This window comes from Cololabis saira, chromosome 20, assembly GCF_033807715.1.
Source record: "Cololabis saira isolate AMF1-May2022 chromosome 20, fColSai1.1, whole genome shotgun sequence".
NCBI classification, from domain to species: Eukaryota; Metazoa; Chordata; class Actinopteri; order Beloniformes; family Belonidae; genus Cololabis; species Cololabis saira.
Window position 1 is genome coordinate 8,863,825 of NC_084606.1, and position 16,224 is coordinate 8,880,048.

The 16,224-nt window shown below is 44.2% G+C and overlaps 1 protein-coding gene across 1 annotated transcript in view; it reads left to right on the forward strand.

Moving 5' to 3' along the window:
• The first annotated feature begins 836 nt into the window (after positions 1-836).
• LOC133420876 (NACHT, LRR and PYD domains-containing protein 12-like) overlaps positions 837-16,224 on the forward strand; it is a 29,439-nt gene continuing 14,051 nt past the window's right edge. Inside the window, exons 1-7 of the mRNA XM_061710756.1 lie at positions 837-879; positions 5,444-5,576; positions 5,657-5,800; positions 6,373-6,451; positions 6,615-6,822; positions 7,410-9,204; positions 9,500-9,673. Coding sequence (XP_061566740.1) covers positions 5,488-5,576; positions 5,657-5,800; positions 6,373-6,451; positions 6,615-6,822; positions 7,410-9,204; positions 9,500-9,673 — 2,489 coding nt within the window. The 5' untranslated portion in view covers positions 837-879; positions 5,444-5,487. The remainder of the gene's footprint in view (positions 880-5,443; positions 5,577-5,656; positions 5,801-6,372; positions 6,452-6,614; positions 6,823-7,409; positions 9,205-9,499; positions 9,674-16,224) is intronic.

Genomic DNA, 16,224 nt, shown 5'->3' on the forward strand with positions numbered 1-16,224 from the left:
CTGATGCAGCATTGCATTCTGGGATATAGTAGGCGAGGTAGACTGGTCTGATGCAGCATTGCATTCTGGGATATAGTAGGCGAGGTAGACTGGTCTGATGCATGCTGCAAATTTTTTTCCAAATCAGTAAAACATCCGGGTATTTTTCGCATACTGCAGATTTCCTTCTGTTCACATACAGCATACTACATACTACATTTTGGCCAAATCAGTACATACTAGTAGTACAGTATGCAAATTCGGATACAGCCACACACACACAAACACACACACACACAAACACACACAGGTGGAGAGCAAATGTCTAGAAACACTTTCAGCTACGTATAAAACAGAAATGGACGTTTCCCAGTGTGTTGTGATGTGATAGTCGTAGCTCTATTTTATATCTACCACTAGATGTCCCTACAGTGTATGCTTTGTGTTATGAAGCAGGGGCTTCTGGGACAACATTTATTTTGTAGGGGAGAGTGTGATAAGCTAAAAGTGTTATATTCTCATCTGCTACAAGTTAAAAACAGTGTGTGACAAGTTAAAAGTATAATACAAATGATTTGTTAATAGGTTTAAAATCACAATCAGTTCATGGTCTGTAATATCATAAAAATGCTTAAAAAGATTTAAAAAAAACTCATGGAAATGCTGATATGATTAAAAAGATCAGTCACAAGAAAGAGGTCATAAGGTGTTAAAACGGTTTAAAAACAGTAAAAACATGTTAAAAAGCTAAAAAGTATTTTATTTCAGAAATGAATCTGAACGGTTCTGGGATCGACTGCTTGTGTCACATTCTTTGGAGAGGAGGGAACTTCCTCACTTGAGGAAAAGCTTTTGTTTGGGGAAGACTGCGTCAGCCTTTTATTTCTCGCCCTTTTTCAGGTATGTTACCAGTACATTTGCAATGTAATTGGTCGAAATAAGTTTGTGATATATTTCTGAGTAGTTAGAGAATGTTTATGTTTGGTTAAAAGTAATGTAGAGCAGAGTTTTACAGAGTCTTGTCGAGCGTGTGTGTGTGTGTGTGTGTGTGTGTGTGTGTGTGTGTGTGTGTGTGTGTGTGTGTGTGTGTGTGTGTGTGTGTGCCATGTTGTGCACCTACGTCTAGTTTTTCTATTGTTTACAAGTCTACAGGTGCATAATGTAAATGTATTTTGAACATTTGAACAGTGTCATTTATTGGTTATTAAGTAGGTTTTATGATTATTTGCGAGAGTCTACTGAAGTTCTTGAGCTTATTTGCGTTTAGTAAAATGAGATGTATGGGTGCGTCCGAAATGCCATACTAAAAAGTATATACTAAAAAGTACACTTAAATTCGGCACACTTTTGAGTAAATATCAGTAGTGTGCATTAATTCGGACGTACTATTAAGAGCGCACACGTCACTTCCTGCCGTAGGGAGGGGGAGTTGTTACCATGGTAACCTGTCGCAGCAGCAGTAGCAGCACCGCTCCACTCTTTCCCGTTTATTCTGGCCGAAACAAGATTACCGGTACATTATATAATATAATTAAATATACGAATATTATAATATTAATATTATATAATAATATTATTATACTTATGACATATACGTATCACTTAGCAACCAAACACTGCTGCATTGCATTGTGGGAAGTTTCTGCTCAGCTAGTGTCCATCAATCCACACTAATACATTTCTCCAGAATGAGTATGGAGCACTATTGAGTACTTACTAATGTTTCGGACGCACTAAAAAATCTCACATACTCATTTTGCATACTCATTAGGGTGGAAGTATGCGATTTCGGACGCAGCGCATGTCTCAGAGAAAAACTTGCTGCGTCCGAAAGGCACCAACAGGCAAGTATATCTTCTTGGTGTTTGAGCTTGCGTTTGCATCCGTTCGGGTCCACCAACAACGGCAACGTTCCTCGCGTGCGGTTCGTACCGGCGGTGACCAATAGGGGGCAGTAAGCAGAGCAACAGTTGGAAAAGTGATATATATATATTTAGTAGCAGAGGTAGTAGCAGTAGCAGATTAGAACAACAAACAAATTTACATGACAATATTGGATGATGTAGGAGATTATAACATTGCTTTGGTTACAATCCCTGTATAATATAAAGATAAAACAGGAGGTCATATATTTGGGGATTGGTATCTTTAAGGACAAAACAGCAGTTGAAAAGATGAATATTTGGAACAATGTGGACAAGTGTAAGTCAATTCTAAGTAGTGATGCACCGAAATGAAAATTTGTGGCCGAAACCGAAACCGAAAATAATAATAAACACTTGGCCGAATACCGAACAATACCGAACATGGTTCTTCAGCAGTTTTTCATTTATTTTGCCAATTTTTTCACCATTGCATAAATCAAATAAATTTGATTTAGGCATGCTTTTCAAAGAAAAAAATCTTTTTCAAAATTACAAGGTAGAAAATATTTATTGAACATAAAAAAATGAAAACATTTTAATTTCCCAGCATTATGTTGTTTTGGTTCCACCTCCTGGTGAATGTTAGGTAAAATTCTTATGGGGTTAGTTTTTGGTTGGCCAACGATTTATGTAGTGCGCAACGTTACGGGACGGAGCGGCCAGTCTATTTCCTTATTTTACAACGCCGTTATTAATTGTTCGGTTTTTTTCCCCACTTATTCCACCGAACACCGAAAGTGTTTTTTTGCCATTTTCGGCTGAACAATTTCGTTTACCAAACAATCGGTGCATCACTAATTCTAAGGGATGCAAAAGGATATTTCAATTTTTGGCAGTCTTATTATCAAAAATGGATAGTCTGTCCAGACTCATTTATCCGGCATTCTCCTTACCCATCTCAACAAGAATGATCAAAACAATAAATACCGTTAATTTTAAGTTCATATGGAGAAATAGATGTCAATATATAAGAAAGATTGACATGGTAAAAAACTATGATGATGGGGGGTTGAATGTGATCGATTTCGATATTATGAATGGTGTCTTGAAACTGAAATGGTTAAAATCTTTCCTTACAAATAGACATTCCTTCTGGTTTGTTGCTCCTAATATGATTTTCCAAAAAATGGGTGGAATAGACTTTCTTCTACGCTGGGACTGATTGTAGCTCATCACCTTTTAAACTCTCTGCTTTCCATCAGCAAGTCCTTCTCTATTGGAAATTGATTTATAGTCATAATTTTACACAACACACCTGTGTGGAACAACAGGTACATTTTGCTCAGTATAAAATCTGTTTATATAGAGAATTGAAAATCGAAAGGAGTCTGGGCTATTGCACACTTTCTGGGTGATACTGGTAATGTGTTACAGTTTGAGGATTTTTGCAAAAAATACCAAATTCAAATTAACGTACTGTTAAGCATTATAATAGAGTGATAAAAGCCATACCAGTTTCTCTGAGGTCGATGGTTAAAGAAGACATTCGTCACTCTAAGGTCTCTCCTGAACTGAGACAGCTCTGCATTAAAGATTTAGATTTTTGTGACTTTAAATGTACTAACTAAGTCATTAGAAACATTTTGCTAGAAGAATATTACCCTAACAACCCAATAAAAAGATGGTATATCCTAAAGGAATTTGAAGTGGAAAAGATTAGGAAAATAAGAAAGAGATATATTTCGTTTCCACTTCCACCGAAAATAAAAGAAGTAAACTTCAAAATTTTACATGAAATTTACCCAACAAATGAGTTTTTGAGATTAAAACTTAATTTTGAATTGAATAATTGTGTTTTTGTGAAAGGGAAATTGAAACTTTGCAACATCTTTTATTTCATTGTGATTCAGTGCAATATTTCTGGAGTGAGATGCAGAGCTGGTTACAGTCCAAGGACATTCAGCTACATTTAACAGTGAAGACAGGTATATTTGGTGTTTTTGTTGAAGACAAGAATTTGGACTATGTCCTTAATAATTTGGTGTTATTGGGAAAGTTCTTCATTCACAAATGTAGATATTTTAAGACCAAACCATGTTTGACCCATTGGAGAAATAAGCTCTTGAGTAAGTCCTTGAGTCTTGTTAAAGAAAAGAAAGCCCTTAAACTGTTTTCTTTACTTGAAAGATATTATTTAATATGAGATGGCCCTTGTGAGTTATTTTTCATTTATTTATTTTAATTAATCTTTATTTTATGTTGATAATTAGATTCTCAGTGTATATTTTGTAATACTGATGTTGCTCAACCCAAGGCAAAAGTTTGTAATTCTGATATGACTTTTATGTTCCATATAATGTTTCAATAAAAAAAAACATTGCTTTGGTTGCGATCTCGGCAAAGGAAACGGCGCCGTCCCTTGTGGCCAGCTGGTATCTGTGCGGGACCAGCTGGTATCGGACCGGGACCAGCTGGTATCGGACCGGCACCAGCTGGTATCTGACCGGGACCAGCTGGTATCTGACTGGGACCAGCTGGTATCAGACCGGGACCAGCTGGTTTCTGACCGGGACCAGCTGGTATCAGACCGGGACCAGCTGGTATCAGACCGGGACCAGCTGGTTTCTGACCGGGACCAGCTGGTATCTGACCGGGACCAGCTGGTATCTGACCGGGACCAGCTGGTATCTGACCGGGACCAGCTGGTACCGGACCGGGACCAGCTGGTATCGGACCGGGACCAGCTGGTATCGGACCGGGACCAGCTGGTATCGGACCGGGACCAGCTGGTATCGGACCGGGACCAGCTGGTATCGGACCGGGACCAGCTGGTATCTGACCGGGACCAGCTGGTACCAGGACCCGCTGGTATCAGGACCAGCTGGTATCAGGACCAGCTGGTATCGGACCGGGACCAGCTGGTATCAGGACCAGCTGGTATCAGGACCAGCTGGTATCTGACCGGGACCAGCTGGTATCAGACCGGGACCAGCTGGTATCAGACCAGGACCAGCTGGTATCTGACCGGGACCAGCTGGTATCAGACCGGGACCCGCTGGTATCAGACCGGGACCAGCTGGTATCAGACCGGGACCAGCTGGTATCTGACCGGGACCAGCTGGTATCAGACCGGGACCAGCTGGTATCAGACCGGGACCAGCTGGTATCTGACCGGGACCAGCTGGTATCAGACCGGGACCAGCTGGTATCTGACCGGGACCAGCTGGTATCTGACCCGGACCAGCTGGTATCTGGCCGGGACCAGCGCCACCCACCCGCTTATGCGACCTGAACACCAAGTATATCTCGGCCCTTAGGGTGGAAGTATGGAATTTCGGACGCAGCTTGTATTTTGTTAATGTCAGATGATATGTAACCTCTGTAACTGTGATTATTGTGAATATTGTTTTGCACTTGAGTAAATGCTATCGTTTGGGAAAGACTGCATCACTCGTAATTATTTCTTGCCCTTTTTCAGAGGCGTAACACAAGTGACCTCTACTGCTCAGTAGAAGCAAAAAAACGCAAAAGAGAGGAACAAACCAGAGCAGGATCAGCTGGTCTGTGTGCAGCACCAGTGATGTGTGTTTCCTCTGCAGATACAGGTGTGTGTGTGAGCTGATGTGGAAGTGAATTCAGCAGAATGGACCAGTGTGAGGACGGAGAGGAGGGAGTCCCTCCCTCTAAAACCTCTCTGTGTGGGGGACATGAGAGTCGGAGCAAAGATCAGAGGTGAGATGAGCATCTAACTGTCCCTGACTCTTCTGCATGTCAGAGCTCAAGACTCACATCACCAAACATCATTATTACAGGAATCAACCTGGACCTGGACCTGGACCTGGACCCGGACCTAAACCTAAACCTGGACCTGGACCCAGCTGTGTGTCCTTGAAGAGTGACAAGTCAATGGAATATATTATTACCTTCAAAGGAGACCAACGTTCTGCTGTAAAGAGGTGAGTGTATCCAAACGCTGCCAAATATTTATGTTTAATACTTTTTAAATAGACTAAATATTTTTATCTGTATAACTTATTTTTCATTTAAAAAGAATATTTACATTTAACTGTTGTCTTCTATCAGGGTCCAACAGAAAGGAGACTCTCTTGAACATGAACCCAGCTGTTTGTCCTTGAAGAGTGACAAGTCAATGGAATATGTTATTACCTTCAAAGGAGACCAACAGTCTTCTTCAGAGAGGTGAGATGTATTTAAACGCATTAAATGTATTTAAATCAGTCCAGATGTTAGGAAATGTCCACATGTTTCTTCCTGAGTAGATCCATGTAGTCCTGGACCCCTGTGATCCTGGATCCAGAACTGGATCTTGTGAATATGTGAATGAGCAGAGCTCTCACTGAGGTCATGTGTACGTTCTTGGTGGATCAGCAGGACTAGTAAACCTTCACCACCACCAGTCCTCTGATGGACTGTCCTCATCCAAACAGGACTTCATGGACCTTCAGCTGGTGTTTGTCTCTGTGAGGACAGACATGATGTGAGCTAATTCTTCCTGGTTCCTCCACAGAGTGGACCAGCAGATCTCAGAGCCTCCCAGCGGTCCATCTGTCCAGCAGCATCAGACCCAGCTGGACTCCATATTTCTGGTCTGTACATGAACAACAACTGCTTCTCCACCTGTTCTGTTGATGTTTTGTCTCCATACTGGTCTCTGGAGACCAGTGGACTGCCAGTCTGTCCAACATGGACCTGATGTTTGTGTCTGTGGTTTCAGTCTGGTTGTGTCCTTCATGTGGTCTTCTGTTCCAGCTTCTGGAGGACAACATTGTCATGTTTGTGAAGAACGAGCTGAAGAAGATCCAGAGGGGTCTGAGTCCAGATTACCCAGAATCCCTAGAGCGTGGGTTGCAGGGTGAGGATGAAGAGCAGAGGAGCAGCAGAGAGGCGTTTGTGAAGATCACATTGAACTTCCTGAGGAGAATGAAGCAGGAGGAGCTGGCTGAGCGTCTGCAGAGCAGTAAGAGGATTTCTATGAACATTTAAGCTGCTGGATAAATGACCCAGAATGCCTCAGGAGATGAACAACATTCACAGATCAGCCAGAACATTCACCCCCACATGGTACCACCCCCCCTAGAGTAGCACCCTCCCTGTGCAGGACAGCATTAATATGTTTAACCCACCAACACCACAAGGTAACTGGAAGATTTTAGTCCAGGTTTTCCTCTTCCAGGAATCCTGCTGAATTCCAGATTGTCTTGATGGTTCTACAGATTATTTGATCAGATCATCAAATACTAAACCTGGAAAATCCACTTCACAGACACCACAACAATAACAAGAACCAACAACCCAAAAACCCACAATCCATCAGGGCTGTACTGCTAACATCCTGGTGCTAAACTCCAGGACCCCAGATGTTCTTGTCACTTCCACGTCCTGAATGTTTAGAGGTGTTTTGGTGGTAAAAGTGATTCTACTCAGTATTGGACAGCTCATCCTAATGTTAGTGCTGATCAGTATCGGTTCACATCCTGATTCTTTAGGAGAATTAAGTTGAACTTTATGAAACACTAATTGTTTTTTTTCTTCACTTTTATTAAGGTACTTTTGCTAAAGTGTGTAAAAAGCGGCTGAAGTCTGAGCTGAAGAAGAAGTCCCAGTGTGTGTTTGAGGGGATCATTAAAGCAGGAAACCCAGCCCTTCTGGAGCAGATCTACACAGAGCTCTACATCACAGAGGGAGGGACCGGAGAGGTCAACCATGAACATGAAGTCAGACAGATTGAAGCAGCTTCCAGGAAACCAGGCAGAGCAGAAACAACCATCAGACCGGAAGACATCTTTAAACCCCCACCTGGAAGAAAAGGACCAATCAGAACGGTGATGACGAAGGGAGTGGCCGGCATCGGGAAAACAGTCCTAACACAGAAGTTCACTCTGGACTGGGCTGAAGGCAGAACCAACCAGGACATCCAGTTCCTGCTTCCATTCACCTTCAGACAGCTGAATGTGCTGAGAGAGCAGAAGTTCAGCTTGGTGGAACTAGTTCATGCATTCTTCTCTGAAACCAGAGAAATCTGCAGCTTTGAAGACTTCCAGGTCGTGTTCATCTTCGACGGTCTGGATGAGAGTCGATTTCCTCTGGACTTCCACAACTCTACAATCGTCAGTGACCCCAGAAGATCCACCTCGGTGGACGTGCTGCTGACAAACCTCATCAGGGGGAACCTGCTTCCTTCTGCTCGTCTCTGGATCACCACACGACCCGCAGCAGCCAATCAGATCCCTCCTGAGTGTGTCTCCATGGTGACAGAGGTCAGAGGGTTCAGTGACCCTCAGAAGGAGGAATACTTCAGGAAGAGGTTCAGGGATGAGGAGCAGACCAGCAGGATCTTCTCCCACATCAAGACATCACAGAGCCTCCACATCATGTGCCACATCCCAGTCTTCTGCTGGATCACTGCTACGGTCCTGGAGAACGTCCTGGAGAAAGTCCTGGAAACCAGAGAGGGAGGGAGGCTGCCCAAGACCCTGACTGAGATGTACATCCACTTCCTGGTAGTTCAGGCCAAACTGAAGAAGGTCAAGTATGATGGAGGAGTTGGGACGGATCCACACTGGAGTCCAGAGAGCAGGAAGATGGTGGAGTCTCTGGGAAAACTGGCTTTTGAGCAGCTGCAGAAAGGAAACCTGATCTTCTATGAACCAGACCTGAGACAGTGTGGCATCGATGTCAGAGAGGCTTCAGTGTACTCAGGAGTGTTCACCCAGATCTTTAGAGAGGAGAGCAGCCTGTACCAGGACCAGGTCTTCTGCTTCATCCATCTGAGTGTTCAGGAGTTTCTGGCTGCTCTTCATGTCCATCAGACCTTCATCAACTCTGGAGTCAACCTTATGGAGGAACAAAGAAAAACCTCCAGGTGGTTTAAAAAAGGAGCAGAGACTGACCTCTATCAGAGAGCAGTGGACAAGGCGTTACAGAGTCCCAACGGACATCTGGACTTGTTCCTCCGCTTCCTCCTGGGTCTTTCACTGGAGACAAATCAGACTCTCTTACGAGGTCTGTTGGAACCAAAACAAATAAGTTCACAGAACAATCAGGAAACAGTTGAATACATCAAGAAGAAGATCAGTGGGGATCTGTCTGCAGAGACAAGCATCAACCTGTTCCACTGTCTGAATGAACTGAACGCTGGTTCTCTGGTGGAGGAGGTCCAACAGTCCCTGACGTCTGGACTTCTCTCCACAGATAAACTGTCTCCCGCTCAGTGGTCGGCTCTGGTCTTCGTCTTACTGTCATCAGAAGATCTGGAGGTGTTTGACCTGAAGAAATACTCAGCTTCAGAAAACGTTCTACGGAGGCTGCTGCCAGTGGTCAAAGCCTCCAAGAAAGTTGTGTAAGGACGAACACGGACACATCTGTTTTAGTTACAATCACATGTTGTGTTCTTAGAGGAAACCAGTTAAATTCACTATTCAACTAAGTTCAGGTTCATGTGGGACCAGTTCTCATCAATGATTAATCTCAGGGAACTGTACATATAGAGAACAGAAATGCAGCGATCACTATGATCCATGCTTATTGATTATTATTTGAAATAATCAACATTTATTGATATGTCATTTATTTTTTTGTTAAATGACAATCAACTTTTAAATAACCCCATCATTTCTCTTTAATCTCCTCTGCAGGTTGAGTGGCTGTAACCTCTCAATGTACATCTGTCCAGTTCTGTCCTCAGTTCTCAGCTCTCAGTCCTCCAGTCTGACAGAACTGGACCTGAGTCACAACCGCCTGCATGATTCTGGACTGAAGGATCTGTGTCCTGGACTGGAGAGTCCACACTGTCACCTGGAGTCTCTCAGGTCCGAATCCACCAAGTGTTCAACTGGTGACCGTTAGAACTGTTTGTTTGGTTTTTTTATTAGATCCCCGTTAGCTGCTGACCTTTCACAGTAGTTTCCCTGGGGTCTCGTCAGAATCATCAGCTTACCGTATTTTCTGGACTATAAGCCGCTACTTTTTTCATAGGTTTTGAACCGTGCGGCTTATACAAAGGTGCGGCTATTCTGTGGATTTTTCTTCCACCACTCGGGGCGCTCTAACCGGAATTAGAATCAAAACTAAGACAAAATAAATGCAAAGAAGAATACGCTACTTCTTCTTTAGCAGATAGAAGTAGAAGCAGATTTCAAAGAGAAAATAGATAAATAAATACCAGTTATTTTCTCTTGGTTCTGTCCCGTTTTAATCAGTTGCTGCCGTGTTAAAAGACACTGTTAGGAAAGGATCTATTTAGGTACAAACATGTACATCATTTACAGTTCAAAATGGTTCTGTACATGTAGTAAATATCTAATCTAACAACATAAATATTTGCGGCTTGCATATCTTTTTTTTTTTTTAAATAGAGCGGATGCGGCTTATATACAGGTGCGGCTTGTATATCTTTTTTTAACTGTTTTTTTTAAAATAGAGCGGATGCGGCTTATATACAGGTGCGGCTTATAGTCCAGAAAATACGAATTACAACATTATCATTAATTAAAATACATACATAGGGTTGACATCCGCTGCCAAGCCAGGATGCGAGAACACACATGGAGGCGCACATCGAGCACTGGAAATCTGCAAGACACGAGACAGGCAGCCAGGGAACCCACGGCGGCGGACCCAGGCGAGCCTCGACCACCCTGCACAGGCCGGACATGCACCCAGGAGGCCCTCACCCCCCAGGCCAACGACCCCCACCCCCCAGGCCAACGACCCCCACCCGGCAAGGGGCCAGCCTGCCCGGAGAGACAGAGCAGCCCCGGCCGCTAACACGGGCAGGTGCACCCGCCCCCACCCAAGTGGCCCTCCAGGACCAGAGGGACGCTCCGCCGCAGAGGCAGCGGGGGGGACCGGAGACGGGCCCGGAGAGAGGGAACCCCCCAACAAAGGGGGGGGGGGGGGGCGTAGACGGGCCCGGAGAGAGGGAACCCCCCAACAGGGCAACACCCGCACAGGCCCGACAACGGAGGGCCCCAGACCCAGGCATTCCATTCATCCATCCAATTTCTATAATAATATAGTATACTAACAATAATAATAGTAACTAGAAAATTTCAGGAAATTTTGATATGGGCATGCCCTACTGCCCATTCGTTCCCTCTCGCTGCTTTGGTTTGGGGCTGTAGTGGTTGTGTTCGGGGTAGTTCTATGTCAGTTTGAGGTGTTTATGGTTGTATTGCATTCATTCCTGTGCTCCCTATAGTTATTAATGGGGTGCGGCCATGGCGCCAAGAGACTTTTCTTTAAGATGCGACATGATACAGGTGTGTACCGATTTTCGTTCATGTACGTCAAACCGTATTATGGGGCTTGAGGCGCAAAGTTTTTTCTGTCTGAACCAATCAGATGAAGGGTGGGTGCGCTTTTTGGAGTCTAGCGTTGCCACGGTAACGCTTTTGAAAGAGAAAAGTAATGCGTGGTGTCGGAGGATGGAGACGCACATTTTGATGTATAACACACTTGGGGGCACGTTACGGTTCGGGCCGTATTAACTGTCGAAGGAATGGCATAGATTTCGCCAAAATTACACGATTAATTCAAAATGGCCAACATCCTGTTCGGTTTCGGCCATGACGCCAAGAGACTTTTCTTTAAGTTGCGACATGATACAGGTGTGTACCGATTTTCGTTCATGTACGTCAAACCGTATTATGGGGCTTGAGGCGCAAAGTTTTTTCTGTCTGAACCAATCAGATGAAGGGTGGGTGCGCTTTTTGGAGTCTAGCGTTGCCACGGTAACGCTTTTGAAAGAGAAAAGTAATGCGTGGTGTCGGAGGATGGAGACGCACATTTTGATGTATAACACACTTGGGGGCACGTTACGGTTCGGGCCGTATTAACTGTCGAAGGAATGGCATAGATTTCGCCAAAATTACACGATTAATTCAAAATGGCCGACATCCTCTTCGGTTTCGGCCATGACGCCAAGAGACTTTTCTTTAAGTTGCGACATGATACAGGTGTGTATCGATTTTCGTGCATGTACGTCAAACAGTATTGTCGGGCTTGAGGCACGAAGTTTTCTGGGGGGCGCTGTTGAGCCATTTTGCCACACCTATTAATGCAAACCATGAAATATCAAATTTATCACCAGGCCTGGCTTGCATTTCAAATTTGGTGCCTTTTGGGGAACTATCAAATATAGACCAATCAGATGAAGGGGGGGCGCGCTTTTTGGCGTCTAGCGTCGCCACGGTAACACTTTTGAAAGAGAAAAGTAATGCGCGTAGTCGCAGGATGGAGACGCACATTTTGATGTATAACACATCTGGGTGCACGTTACGGTTCAGGCCGTATTAACTCTCGAAGGAATGGCATATATTGCTCCAAAATTATGCGATTAATTCAGAATGTTCAAAATGGCCGACTTCCTGTTTGGTTTCGGCCATGGCGCCAAGAGACTTTTCTTTTAGTTGCGACATGATACAGGTGTGTACCGATTTTCGTTCATGTACGTCAAACCGTATTATGGGGCTTGAGGCTCAAAGTTTTTTCTGTCTGAACCAATCAGATGAGGGGTGGGCGCGCTTTTTGGCGTCTAGCGTCGCCACGGTAACGCTTTTGAAAGAGAAAAGTAATGCGTGGTGTCGGAGGATGGAGACGCACGTTTTGATGTATAACACACTTGGGGGCACGTTACGGTTCGGGCCGTATTAACTGCCGAAGGAATGGCATAAATTTCGCCAAAATGACAATTAATTCAAAATGGGTGACTTCCTGTTCGGTTTCGGCCACGGCGCCAAGAGACTTTTCTTTAAGATGCGCCATGATACAGGTGTGTACCGATTTTCGTGCATGTACGTCAAACCGTATTGTGGGGCTTGAGGCACAAAGTTTTCCGGGGGGCGCTGTTGAGCCATTTTGCCACGCCCATTAATGCATACCATTAAATATCAAATTTTTCGCCAGGCCGGTCTTGCGTGCAAAATTTGGTGACTTTCTGGGCACGTTTAAGGGGGCAAAAAGGCCCTCCTTTTGTCAGAAGAAAGAAAGAAAAAAAAAAAAAAAATCCTACAGATACAATAGGGCCTTCGCACTGAAGGTGCTCGGGCCCTAATAATAATAATAATAATTAAAGCTGCAAGCAGCGATGAACGGGCCCTCGCACTCACGGCCACCGCCCCCCATAAGCATATCAGAAATGACACCACCCACGACTTCATATGTCAAACCATTCAAAAGTTATAGCAGAAAAAAGGGACAACCAATCAGAAGAAGGGGCGGGGCTAATTCAGGCCAATGAAGGTCAAGGACTCCATACAGAATCTGATGACACCACCCACGACTCTCTATGTCAAACCATTCAAAAGTTATAGTAGAAAATAGGGAGAACCAATCAGAAGAAGAGGCGGGGCTAATTCAGGCCAATGAAGCTCAAGGACTCAATACTGATTCAGATGACATCACCCACGACTCTCTGTCAAAACATTCAACATTTATAGCAGGAAATATGGACAACCAATCAAAAGAAGGGGCGGAGCTAATTTTCACCAATTATGGTCAAGGACTCAATATCGAGTCCCATGACACCACTCACAACTCTCTATGTCAAACCATTCAAAAGTTATGGCAGAGAATAGTATTCTAGGGGGCACTGTTGAGCCGTTAGGCCACGCTCATTAATGCAAACCATGAAATATCAAATGTATCGCCAAGCCTGGCTTGCGAGCAAAATTTGGTGACTATCAAATATGGACCAATCACATGAAGGGGGGGCGCGCCTTTTGGCGTCTAGCGTCACCACGGTAACATTTTTGAAAGAGAAAAGTAATGCGCGTAGTCGCAGGATGGAGACGCACATATTGATGTATAACACACCTGGGTGCACATTACGGTTCGGTCCGTATTAATTGCCGAAGGAATGGCATAAATTGCGCCAAAATTACACAATTAATTCAAAATGGCCGACTTCCTGTCCGGTTTCGGCCATGGCTCCAAGAGACTTTTCTTTAAGTTGTGCCATGATAGAGGTGTGTAGCGATTTTCGTGCATGTACGTCAAACCGTATTGTGGGGCTTGAGGCACAAAGTTTTCCGGGGGGCGCTGTTGAGCCATTTTGCCACGCCCATTAATGCAAACCATGAAATATCACATTTATCGCCAGGCCTGGCTAGCGTGCCAAATTTGGTGCCTTTTGGGGAACTATCAAATATGGACCAATCAGATGAAGGGGGGGTGCGCTTGTTGGCGTCTAGCGTCGCCACGTTAACACTTTTGAAAGAGAAAAGTAATGCGCGTAGTCGCAGGATGGAGACGCACATTTTGATGTATAACACATCTGGGTTCATGATACGGTTCGGGCCGTATTAATTCTCGAAGGAATGGCATATATTGCTCCAAAATTACGCGATTAATTCAGAATGTTCAAAATGGCCGACTTCCTGTTCGGATTCGGCCATGTCGCCAAGAGACTTTTCTTTAAGTTGCGACATGATACAGGTGTGTACCGATTTTCGTTCATGTACATCAAACCGTATTATGGGGCTTGAGGCTCAAAGATTTTTCTGTTTGAACCGATCAGATGAAGGGTGGGCGCGCTTTTTGGCGTCTAGCGTCGCCACGGTTACGCTTTTGAAAGAGAAAAGTAATGCGTGGTGTCAGAGGATGGAGACGCACATTTTGATGTATAACACACCTGGGTGCACGTTACGGTTCGGGCCGTATTAACTGCCGAAGGAAGGCATACATTTCGTCAAAATGACACGATTAATTCAAAATGGCCGACTTCCTGTTTGGTTTCTCGACATGACGCCCAGAGACTTTTCTTTAAGTTGCACCATGATACAGGTGTGTACCGATTTTCGTGCATGTACGACAAATCGCATTGTGGGGCTTGAGGCACAAAGTTTTCAAGGGGGCGCTGTTGAGCTATTTTGCCACGCCCATTAATGCAAACCATTAAATATCAAATTTTTCGCCAGGCCTGACTTGCATGCAAAATTTGGTGTCTTTTTGGGCACGTTTAGGGGGGCAAAAAGGCCTTCCTTTTGTCAGAAAAATAATAATAATTAAAGCTGCAAGCAGCGATGAACGGGCCCTCGCACTCATGGCCACCGCCCCCATAAGCATATCAGAAATGACACCACCCACGACTTCCTATGTCAAACCATTCAAAAGTTATAGCAGAAAAAAGGGACAACCAATCAGAAGAAGGGGCGGGGCTAATTCAGGCCAATGAAGGTCAAGGACTCCATACAGAATCTGATGACACCACCCACGACTCTCTATGTCAAACCATTCCAATGTTATAGCAGAAAATCGGGACAACCAATCAGAAGAAGGGGCGGGGCTAATTAAGGCCAACGAAGCTTAAGAACTCATTACAGAGTCCCATGACACCACCCACGACTTCCTATGTCAAACCATTCAAAAGTTATGGCAGAGAAAAGTATTCTAGGGGGCGCTGTTGAGCCGTTAGGCCACGCCCATTAATGCAAACCATGAAATATCAAATGTATCGCCAGGCCTGGCTTGCATGCAAAATTTGGTGACTATCAAATATGGACCAATCAGATGAAGGGGGGGCGCGCCTTTTGGCGTCTAGCGTCGCCATGGTAACACTTTTGAAAGAGAAAAGTAATGCGTGGTGTCGCAGCATGGAGACACACATTTTGATGTATAACACTCCTGGGTGCACGTTACGGTTCGGGCCGTATTAATTGCCGAAGGAATGGCATAAATTTAGCCAAAATTACACAATTAATTCAAAATGGCCGACTTCCTGTTCGGTTTCGGCCATGGCTCCAAGAGACTTTTCTTTAAGTTGTGCCATGATACACGTGTGTAGCGATTTTCGTGCATGTACGTCAAACCGTATCGTGGGGCTTGAGCATGGATGTATTATAGAAACTGGATCGGAGACTAAAAATGGCCGCCCATTCATTTCAATGCCTTCTGCTCAGCCAGCGCATAAGCCGAAAAAATCTCTGACTTCCGGGTTTACTTCCGCATACACGGGCTCATAGAGCATGCGCAGTTGAGTCACCTCCCATGATGCTCTGGGGCCTCCCATCATGCCCCGGGGCAATGACGCGAGTATTAATATAATATGTATTAATATAATATCTTAATTAATGTATATTATTACATGTATAGCATTACATATATTATTAATGTATTAATATAATATAATTATATAATATATATTAATATAAAACATCCGTGGAATGCACGGACACGGCTGTGACGTCAGCCGTGACGTCACGCCCAGAAAGAGACTTTTCTTTTACTTTTCTGGCCGTTATAAAACATTTTTGACGGATATAAAGTCCATGACTTAAAAATATAGAATACAAAGATTAGTAATTGCCGGGGATTACAGCTGGAGGTGTCCTGTGAACAGTTTTAGAGGCTTCTCTTTTAC